The sequence below is a fragment of the Palaemon carinicauda genome, unplaced genomic scaffold (assembly GCF_036898095.1).
Source record: "Palaemon carinicauda isolate YSFRI2023 unplaced genomic scaffold, ASM3689809v2 scaffold328, whole genome shotgun sequence".
NCBI classification, from domain to species: domain Eukaryota; kingdom Metazoa; phylum Arthropoda; class Malacostraca; order Decapoda; family Palaemonidae; genus Palaemon; species Palaemon carinicauda.
This window is the reverse complement of record NW_027170955.1, coordinates 5,001-17,500: the sequence shown is the minus strand read 5'-3', so window position 1 is coordinate 17,500 and position 12,500 is coordinate 5,001. Positions and strand designations below refer to the sequence as shown.

The window sequence follows — 12,500 nt, the reverse complement described above, 5'->3', positions numbered from 1 at the left end:
CGAAGTAGGAGATGATGAATGGAGAAGTATTGAATTAAAAGCTCAAGATAGAGACGACTGGTGAAATGTAATCGAAGCCCTTTGCGTCAATAGGCGTAGGAGGAGATGCTATTCTTAATGATGCCTCATGAAAAGATGAGAGAGAGAGAGAGAGAGAGAGAGAGAGAGAGAGAGAGAGAGAGAGAGAGAGAGAGAGAGAGAGAGAGATTCTTAATGATGCCTTATGAAAAGATGAGGAGAGAGAGAGAGAGAGAGAGAGAGAGAGAGAGAGAGAGAGAGAGAGAGAGAGAGAGAGAGAGAGAGAGAGAGAGAGAGAGAGAGAGAGAGAGAGAGAGAGAGAGAGAGAGAGAGAGAGAGAGACATGGGACATCTACCTCTTTCAGAAGGACCAATTGAATCGTGAAGGCGATGTATTGGAGAGTAAATTTAACGACGTATTTCGTAACTTCTTTCTTTTTTTCCAAAGCTCTGTCAACTCCACAACCTTTGCTCATGGACAAGTACCTTTAAAATGACCAGGTTTTCTGAAATAAACCACAACCTCTTTTTTTTTTTAATCCTCACATCCAAAATCTGAATTTTCTGTAATTATCAAGAAACTGAGTCTTGTGGGATTTCGTTCTCCTGTATAAATACGATGTCTGTATATACACCTGCAAGTATTGTGGGTCTGTCGATGTCATTAATAATAGGACGAATGCACCAACTCTAATCAAGTCTTTTCTTTTAGTGGATCAAACACACACACACACACACACACACACACACACACACACACACACATATATATATATATATATATATATATATATATATATATATATATATATATATATATATATATATATATGTATGTATGTATATATATGTATATATGTATATATATACATACATACATACATACATACATATACAATATATATATACATACGTACATACATACATACTTACATATATATATATATATATATATATATATATATATATATATATATATATATATATATATATATATTGTGTGTGTGTGTGTGTGTGTGTGTATATATACATGCATACATACAAACATATATACATAAAATCATAGATATATATATATATATATATATATATATATATATATATATATATATATATATATATATCCCTTTCTGAGTGGGGATACCTTAACGTGGCCATAATAAGCAAAGTTGTACAACCAAGGGTTGTAGTATAGCTAATAATAATAATAATAATAATAATAATAATAATAATAATAATTTTTAATACTTTTTAGAAGAATAAGGTATTTTGTCTAACTCAATTTAGGTTCCATTACACATAGATATTTCAATACAAACATCTAATTACCTATATCCAGATATATTTTATTCTCAATAAAATGTTAATTTACTTACAGATGTAACAGAGTTGAATAAATTAGGGTCAAGCGATCATTGAATGGTGAGAAGGGTGAGAGGCAATATTTGTTTAGGTCTAAGGAAAGAGAGAGAAAAATTTATTCCTAATTTTGATAAAGAAATTAAACACTCCTGTAATAATAGAAAAATCTGATGAGTATAGTTTGTGTTTGTTTGTGTTCTTGCATGTCCAACTGGAAAAAAACATTTTAAAAGTGAAGCAAACAGAAGAACGCCGACTAACGTAAGGTTCACCACCTAACCTAACCTAGGAGGCCTACCCTTACCCACTCACCTACCATATTTCCGGCTAAACAATATTTTCCCCATAAATAAAATCAATTCAACAAGTAAATACATTCACCCCGCTGTATTATTTACACATTATACCCTCGTTATATATCTCTAGATTAACGCTGACTAACCTAAGGTTCACCACCTAACCTAACCTAACCTAACCTAGGAGCCCTACCCTTGCCCACTCACCTACCATATTTCAAGCTAAACAATATTTTCCCCATAAATAAATTTAAATCATCAAGTAAATACATTCACCCCACTGTATTGTTTAAACATTTCACCCTCGTTATATATCTCTAGATTAAAATGTTTATTAAAATACATATATATTTCTCCCTTACAGTTTTGGTTATGTGTGGATCCCCTGGTAACATTCGACGGATAATGCTGGCTGCCTATCGTCTCAACATGATCACTTCTGGAAATTATGCCTTTTTCAACATAGAGATATTTTCTGGGTGAGTGAAAAATGCATTTTTTTTTTTTTTTTTTTTTTTTGTTATTCAAGTTTTAGACTTTCAAGATGGGTTAGTTCCATTCTTATATTTTTTGGGCAACTGAAAAGGTAAACTGGAGGCCTATTTTATACTGTTAGATTTTTGTCAATTTATTAAGAATTATCATAATAATAATAATAATAATAATAATAATAATAATGATTTATTATTATAATTATTATCATTATTATTATCATCATTATCATTATTTTTATTATTATTATTATTATTATTATTATTATTATTATTATTATTACAAGCTAAGCTATAGCCCTAGTTTGAAAAGCAAGATGCTATAAGCCATAGGGCTCCAAACAGGAAAAAACACTAAGCAATGAAAACTACAAAAGAAATAAACTATAAAAACTTTAAAAAACAAGAGGAAGAGAAGTTAGATAGAGCAGGGTGCCCGAGTGTACCCTCAAGCAACTGCACTCTAACCCAAGGACAGTGAAAGATCATGGTACAGAGGCTATGGCACTACCCAAGATGAAAGAACAATAGTTTGATTTTGGAGTATCCTTCTCCTAGAAGGGCTGATTATCATATCTATTATATATACCATTAGATGAAACTATCCATTCTAATATATCTTTTTTTCTAATTTTCCCTCTTTTTTATCTGATATTCCCTTCTCTATAAACTCTCTGTACTATTTTCTTCAAATAAAGAGAATATTGTATATATAATCATTTATATAACGCACGACTATAATTGATCTGAAGAGCAATGAAAATATCACTAAGAAAAAGTGTTACAAAATCTGAAGCAATACTTATCTACTCAACAATATGTCTATTTATCTACATATGTATATACCTGTGTATATGTATACTGCACACACATACGCACATACATATACACACACACACACACACATATATATATATATATATATATATATATATATATATATACATATATATATATATATATATATATAAATATATATAAATATATATGTATATATATAAATATATATTTACATATATATTTATATACATATATTTATATATATATATATATATATATATATATATATATATATATTTACATATAAATATATATATATATATATATATATATATATTATATATATATATATATATATATATATATATATATATATATATATACAGTATATATGTAATTATATATTTATATATATATATATATATATATATATATATATATATATATATTTATTTATATATATACATATATTTACATACACACACACACACACACACACACACACACACACACACACACACACACACACACACACATATATATATATATATATATATATATATATATATATATATATACACAAAAAAAAACATTTCAAAATAAGCCACAAAGGACTCAAACTTTAGCACCAGAGTTAAAGTCTGCTCAAGTTAATAGCTTAACTTTGGCCAAGCAGAAATATCTAACATTAAAGGGATTTCCCAATGGGTCTGTGATCCCATGGCACAACGAATTCGATATTCGAGGGTATATGAGTCTTATTTGAAAAAAAAAAAAAGAATAATCATGAATATTAGTTTATATATATATATATATATATATATATATATATATATATATATATATATATATACAACTTATATATATATATATTATATATATAGAATATATATGTGTACAGTATATATATTTTTTATATATATAGAATATATGTATATATTTATATATATAATATATATATATATATATATATATATATATATATTATATATATAAATATATATATGTATATATAATCTATACATTATATATATACATATATATATACATATATATATATATATATATATATATATATATATATATATATATATATATATATACACATATATATATAGTATAAATAATACTAAAAAATAGATATTTTGGAGGATAAGAATCGTATTAATCGTACTAATATAGGCTCCAGATAGGCTGGCCAACTTTATTTCCAATATTTAAAGGTTTAAAGGCCGCTCATGAATGGCAGAGGCAAGGGACAGTGACATTGCCCTATCAAGCTAGACAATGCCCTGGAGACTGACCATATATGCATATGATCAGCGCCCAAGCTTCCTCTCCACTCAAGCTAGGACCAAGGAGGGCCAGGCAATGGGTGCTGATGACTCAGTAAATAAACCTATAGCTACCCAAAACCCCTACCCTCAGCTCACAAGGATGGTGAGGCTTAGGCGACCAAAGGAACTAACGAGTTTGAGCGAGACTCTAACCCCAGTCTGGCGATCACCAGTCAGGACGTTACCACATAGGCCACTGGGGATATCTTAACGTGGTGAGAGGGTTTTCGTATCGCCATGATCAGCAATGCAATGCTAGTCAGTCCCACCCTTACTAGATTGGTTTGCTGCGAGCAGTAAGACGAAAATCTCCCAATATCACCAATCCGCACTGGCCAGCGTGGTGATGAAAACTGACCAAACCCCAGACTTGAAAGGTATGAGGCCTTTGTCCTGCAGTGGAGTAGAACTGGGTGATTTGTTTGAAATAATATTCCAATAGTAGCAGTAAGAGTCTCTTTGTAAGTTATATGTGAAAAGTGCTTGAGAATACTCGATGTTTTGCGAAAGTCTATTCTTAAGTGCTGACATAAGGAACGATAGTTAATCGTGCCAAAATGGGGTTATGAAATTTCTGATTGGCCGAAGAAAACATAAGTAAGGCTTCAAGCACATGATAGATTAGTTCTATCGACCTCCGCCAACGAAGTTGGAAGGAGGTTATGTTTTACCCCCTGTTTGAGCTTGATTTGTGTGTGTCTGTTTGTTTATGAGCTGGTTTTTAGCCAAAATTTTAATCTTAGAGTAATGAAACTTGCAGGGATTAACTATTATGTAAAAATCTGGAATATATTTAATTTTGGAAGGTCAAGGTCAAAGGTCAAGGTCACGGTCAAGCAAAATGTCTAATTCACGTAATCAGCCATACGTTTGGACATCGTTGTCACAGACACTCCAAACTTGGTTCATATTTGAGTGTATGAAAATCCACTCCAATTAATACATGGTAAGGTCAAAGGTCAAGATCAAGGTTGATCAAAAGGTCGAGACATAAGCTGCCGCGGCGGAGGTCTGCGCTCTACTGAGTGCCCCTCTAGTTGTCTTTACAGCGAACAATGAGACTCTCGAGAAACCGTAAGACATTATACTTCTCCCAGCCATAAAACGGGGTAATACTAAACTTTTGTTTGTGCAGTGTGTGTGTGTGTTCTGTGTATGTATATGTATATTAATGCTTAAGGATTTAAAGTCATTCCGTAATCATAAACAAATTATGCTTGAGGGTACACTCGGGCACACTGTTCTATCTTAATTCTTTTCCTCTTGTTTCTTTTTTTTTTAATTCTTATAGTTTATATATGAAAAATCTAATTTAGTATTGTTACTGTTCTTAAAATATTTTATTCAATTATTATATCGCTTATAGTTTATCTCCTTTTTTGATTTCCTCACTGGAGTATATATTCCCTGTTGGAGCCCTTGGGTTTATAGCATCTTGCTTTACCAACTAGGGTTATAACTTAAATTGTAATAATAATAATAATAATAATAATAATAATAATAATAATAATAATAATAATATTAATAATATTAATAATGATAATAATAACAATAATCATAATTATGATAACGATAATAATAATAATAATAATAATAATAATAATAATAATAATAATAATAATAATAATTTTAAGAGACATACTTATTTATTACATCTCTTATAGTTTAATTATTTCATTGTTTCCTTTCCTCACTGGGCTATTTTTCGCCTTTTGGAGCCTTGGGCTTATAGCATATTTCTTTTCCAACTAGGGTTATAGCTTAGCTTGCAATAATAATATCATTATTAATAATAATAATAATAATAATAATAATAATGATAATAATAATAATTCCATTGGTCTTGCAACTTGGCCTTCTTCTCCAAGCTCCCCTCCCCACTTACCCGTAGCCCAGTAAGGGTAAAGTCCCATTGCAACGAGGCATTCATATCAAGCGTTATGATAACAGTATTGATTGTATCCTCAGGGAACACAGATATTCACCACAGCCTCCTTCTGACAGGTAGAGTTTGTTAGGTGTAGTGTGTGGCTTAGGAAAGAAATGGGGTTTTGACGTAAAGGAACACGAAAATTTCGTGGAAGATTATTGGGGTTTTTATATGATTTGTGGAACGGGTTCATTGGGATTATTATTATTATTATTATTATTATTATTATTATTATTATTATTATTATTATTATTATTATTATTTTTACAATTATTATCATTATTACTATTATTATCATAATAATAATAATAATAATAATAATAATAATAATAATTATTATTATTATTATTATTATTATTATTATTACTATTATTATTATTATTATTATTACAAGCTAATCTATAACCCTAATTAGAAAAGCTAGATTCTATAAGCCCAAGGGCTCCAACAGAGAAAAAACAGCCCAGGGAGGAAAGGAAACAAGGATATATAAAAACTTCAAGAGAAGTAATAAGCAATCAAAATAAATTATTTTAAGAACAGCAACAACAATGAATTAGATTTTCCTATACAAACTATACAAACTTAAAAAAAAGCCAAGAGAGAGAGAGAGAGAGAGAGAGAGAGAGAGAGAGAGAGAGAGAGAGAGAGAGAGAGAGAGAGAGAGAGAGAGAGAACAGCGTCCCCTATTGTACCCTCAAGCAGAACTCTAACCAAAGACAGTGGAACACCAAAGTACAGAGGCTATGGCTCTACCCAAGACTAGAGAACAATGGTTTGATTTTGGAGTGTCCTTCTCCCAGAAGAGCTGCTTACCATAGCTAAAGAGCCTCTTCTACCCTTACCAAGAGGACAATATCTACCCCTTGAGTGAAGAATTGTTTGGTAATCTCAGTGTTGTCCGGTATATGAGGACAGAGGAGAATGTGTAAAGAATAGGCCAGATTAGCCTATTCGTTGTATGTGTAAGCTAAAGGAAAATGAGCCGTAACCAGAAAGAACTGTCCAGCCAATAACTCTCTAGCAGTAATATTTCAACGGGTGGCTGGTGCCCTGGCAACATTAAGAACATTAAAATAAACATATTAACAATTGGAAAAGGTATATGAACTTTACTGATAGCTTCAATGATATCAGCTGCGGAAATTTACTATACAGCTTAAAAACCTATAATTATTGATAATGAAAAAATATTCTAGAATTCAGTCAACTTTTTTATCATAAAGATTTGATTGATGCTTATCTGTGATATTTTCTCCCCAAACAAATAAATAGGTTTAAAGGTCACTCATGAATGGCAGAATGAAGGGACAGTGACAATGCCATATCAAGCAGGACAATGCCCTAGAGACAGATCATATATCCATCTGAAAAGCGCTTAGGCTCCTTCTCCACCCAAGCTAGCAACAGAGAGGGCTAGGCAATGGCTGCTGATGACTCAGTAGATAGACCTATAGGCTCCCCAAAACCCCCATTCTTAGCTCACAACAGTGACAATGCCATATCAAGCAGGACAATGCCCTAGAGACAGATCATATATCCATCTGAAAAGCGCCTAAGCTTCCTCTCCACCCAAGCTAGGAACAGAGAGGGCCAGGCAATGGCTGCTGATGACTCAGTAGATAGACCTATTGGCTCCCCCAAAACCCCCATTCTTAGCTCACAATGATGTTGAGGTCTGCAAGAAACTATCGAACCTGAGTGGGACTCGATCTCCCGTCCAGCAGAATGGCAAGCAGGAACGTTTCCAATAGGCCACCGGACTCTTTGACAGACAAACACACAGCCATAAAGTGATATATATCTATCTTCATTTGATAGGTAATGATGTGAGTAATGAAAGGGTTTGCGAATAGCCATGATTAGCAGAGCTGTACTAGTCAGGCCCCCCATACTAGGGGAGTTTGTTGTGAGCAATCAGACGAAAATCTTCCACCATCACCAATATGTACTGTCCAGCGTGGTAATGAAAATTCTCCAACCCCCAGGCATGAATTGACATGACTGAGGCCTTTGTCCTGCAATGGACTAAAAACGGCCGCATTTGCTGTTGTTGTTGTTGTTGATGTTGATGTGAACAACCATGCAGATGCAAGTTAAACTAGAAAAGCACTCTGAAAGTGCAGACCTCCGCCACGGCAGCTTACTTCTCGAAACTAGCTTACCTTACCCAGAATCAATTTAGACCGTAGGCGTATTTGAAGTCTATGTGACAACCATGTGCGAACTTGGGGTTAAAGTTAGGGTTAATTCGGTCGAACCTTTGCTCGACCTTGACCTTGACCTTTGACCTAGGACTTTCAAAATTTAGTCACTTCCACGTCTTAATATAACAATTAAACCTTGAAAGTTTCACTACTCTATGAGTAACATTGTGGCCAGGAAGTTGTTCACAAACAAACAAACTGACAAACGGGCAAAAACATAACCTAGTTCCAACTTTGTTGGCGGAGGTAGTAGAACCACTTAAAGAAATAAAAATGACAACGTCGAAAATATACAAAATTGAAAAATAAAGATAAGAGCGCTCTTATTGAAATATGGTCAAAATTGCCCATCGAAAATGAAAATTCCCGAAACAGGTCAAATGATAAAGTTTCCACCTTGACAAAGGTGATAAAGGGACTAAGGGGCAAAAGCAAACTTTGCTTCATTGCCTTAAGCAGACCATAACAACTGCAGTATTGACTTTTTCCAGTCGTTGTCCGTTAAAGAATAAATTTCTTATACGATGTTTATTTCATCAAAATGTTTCTCTGTTACTTAGTCCACATTGCATCAATTTAAGGTAGTAGGTTGGCCAGGGCACCAGCCACCCGTTGAGATAATACCGCTATAGAGGAATTGGGTCCTTTGACTGGCAAGACAGTAGTACAGTAAATTGTATCCTTCTCTTTGGCTACGGCTCATTTTTAATTTGCCTACACAGAATAGTCTGGCCTATTCTTTCCACATTTTCCTCCGTCCTCATACACCTGACAACACTGAGATTACCAAGCAATTCTTCTCTCAAGGGGTTAACTACTGCAATGTAATTGTCCAGTGGCCACTTTCCTCTTGGTATGGATAGAAGAGACTCTTTAGATATGGGAAGCAGTTCTCCAAAATCAAACAATTGTTCTCTATTCTTGGGTAGTGCCATAGCCTCTATACCATGGTCTTCCACTGCCTTGGAACAGAGTTTAAGGGTACACTCCGGCAAAATTTTCCGATTTTTCTTTCTCTTTTTTTTATCATTTACATATGAAATATTTTAGGATTGTTACTGTTCTTCAAATGTTTATTTTTAAATGTTCATTAGTCTTCTTGTAGTCTATCTATTTCCTTATTTCCTTTTCCCACTGCGCTATTTTCCCTGTCGGGGCCCTTGGGTTTATAGCATCCTGCTTTTCCAACTAGGGTTGTAGCTTAGCTATTAATAATGACAATAACTGTTACCATTTAAAAATGAAAAAAACTCTAAAATTTAAGGAGAAATATAATAGTAAACATACAGTATATATATATATATATATATATATATATATATATATATATATATATATATAATATATATATATATATATAAAACCTCTAAAATCTAAGGAGATGTATAATAGTAAACATACAGTATGTATATATATATATATATATATATATATATATATATATATATATATATATATATATATATATACATATATATATATATATATAATTCTATATCGCCTTCCCGTCACGCTCAGAGGTTGGAGGGAGTATTTATACCCTGGTGAACAAATGTGGCAGGACTGCTCCAATTTTTTGATAAATCAAATTAGTAAATCCATTTTACAATGAACTATGATGGCAGGTGATCTAATTTCCTATTTGATTCTTCAAAAGAATTTTGACATTCATTTGTCCTATTATATTCTTCACTTTACTTACTTTTACTTTAAGGGCTGCTTTACTGGTCCCATACCTAAGATCTATTTGGGGTGAATATTTCGTCAAAATCCGTCAAGTAGTTTTGACGTCATACTGTCAACAGACATATAAAAATAGTAAAAAAAAAAAAAAGTGAAAATCTGTAAATATACCGTTTGAAATCCCTTGTTTTAACGTATTTTTATTTTTTTTTTTCAAATCGTTTCGTAAATTAGGATCAATTTCTAGTAAGGCAAAATTGTAGTTTTCACCTAATCCTATCAACAGACAGACAAATATAGAAAAAAAAAAAAAAAAAGGAAAATCTCTAAATATACTATTTGAAATCACTTGCTTTAACGTATTTTTATTTTTTTTTTTCAAATCGTTTCGTAAATTAGGATCAATTTCTAGTAAGGCAAAATTGTAGTTTTCACCTAATCCTGTCAACAGACAAATAAATATAGTAAAAAAAAGGGAAAATCTGTAAATATACCGTTTAAAATCACTTGGTTTTACGTATTTTTATTTTTTTTTCAAATCGTTTCGTAAAATAGGATCACTTTCTAGTAAGGCAAAATTGTAGTTTTCACTTAATCCTGTCAACAGACAAACGTATAGTAAAAAAAAAAAAAGGGAAAATCTCTAAATATATTATTTGAAATCCCTTGCTTTTACGTATTTTTATTTTTTGTAAATTTTTCCGTAAATTAGGATCAATTTCTAGTAAGGCAAAATTGATTGTACTTACTGTTTTTCTGAATAAACCTTAGAAAAAAATACCCTATATAATTTTCACTGTACTACAATTCCAAAATCTTTAAATATTTTCTTGATAAGATATAGATTTCAGCGAACGCAAACTCTATCTAATAATAAGTAGTTTTAGCCAATGATATTCTCTCTCTCTCTCTCTCTCTCTCTCTCTCTCTCTCTCTCTCTCTCTCTCTCTCTCTCTCTCTCTCTCTCTCTCTCTCGCCGTCACTCTGTTTCACACCTGACCTTCAAGCCCCATCTTTCGTTACCAGATAATGTCAACCACGAAAGTGATGCTGCTTTTAAAAGGGAATCACCACACTCACCATAATGAGAGAGAGAGAGAGAGAGAGAGAGAGAGAGAGAGAGAGAGGAGAGAGAGAGAGAGAGAGAGAGAGAGAGAGAGAGATTTACTAACCCCCTGCACTGGTAACCCGCGCGGTTTCAGTGTAGCGGCTTATAACAACTACGAAGCCGTTCGGGGGAAAATCCTCTGGTGTGGAAACATGTCTCCTACCGAGCGGAAATATTACCGTACGGAAAAAATCCGCTTTATTAATCATGTTCCATTAACCCTTTTTATTATTATTATTATTATTATTTATATTTTATTTATTTATTATTCTTATCATTGTAGTTGTTATTATTATCATTATCATTATCATTATTATTATTATTATTATTATTATTATTATTATTATTACTTGCTAAGCTACAACCATAGTTGGATAAGCAGGATGCTATAAGCCAAAGGGCTCCAACAGGGAAAATAGCCCAGTGAGGAAAGGAAATAAGGAAAAACTATAAGACTTTTAAGAACAATAACAACACTAAAATAAATGTTTCTTATATAAACTATAAAAACTTGAAAATAACCAGAAGAATAGAAATAAGATAGAATAGTGTGCCCGAGTGTACCCTCAAGCCAGAGAACTCTAACCCAAGACAGTGGAAGACCATGGTACAGAGGCTATGGCACTACACAACACTAGATAACAACGGTTTGATTTCAAACAGTTAGCCTTTTTTCCCTTACTTCATCCCATCCCTGATTACCCTCAAGCCAGAGAACTCTACCCCAAGACAGTGGAAGACCATGGTACAGATGGTATGGCACTACCCAAAACTAGAGAACAATGGTTTCAATTCAAACAGGTAGCCTTATTTCCCTAGTTCATCCCATCCCTGATTACCCTCAAGCCAGAGAACTCTAACCCAAGACAGTGGAAGACCATGGTATAGAGGCTATGGCACTACCCAAAACTAGAGAACAATGGTTTAATTTCAAACAGTTAGCCTTTTTTCCCTTACTTCATCCCATCCCTGATTACCCTCAAGCCAGAGAACTCTACCCCAAGACAGTGGAAGACCATGGTACAGATGGTATGGCACTACCCAAAACTAGAGAACAATGGTTTAATTCAAACAGGTAGCCTTATTTCCCTAGTTCATCCCATCCCTGATTACCCTCAAGCCAGAGAACTCTAACCCAAGACAGTGGAAGACCATGGTATAAAGGCTATGGCACTACACAACACTAGATAACAATGGTTTAATTTCAAACAGTTAGCCTTTTTTCCCTTACTTCATCCCATCCCTGATTACCCTCAAGCCAGAGAACTCTACCCCAAGACAGTGGAAG

The 12,500-nt window shown here is 32.8% G+C and overlaps 1 protein-coding gene across 1 annotated transcript in view; it reads left to right on the top strand.

Moving 5' to 3' along the window:
- Window positions 1-12,500, top strand: part of LOC137636562 (atrial natriuretic peptide receptor 3-like) — a gene marked incomplete at its 3' end in the record, with an annotated part of 148,794 nt that overhangs the window by 131,300 nt on the left and 4,994 nt on the right. The window contains exon 4 of the mRNA XM_068368959.1: window positions 2,041-2,155. Coding sequence (XP_068225060.1) covers window positions 2,041-2,155 — 115 coding nt within the window. The remainder of the gene's footprint in view (window positions 1-2,040; window positions 2,156-12,500) is intronic.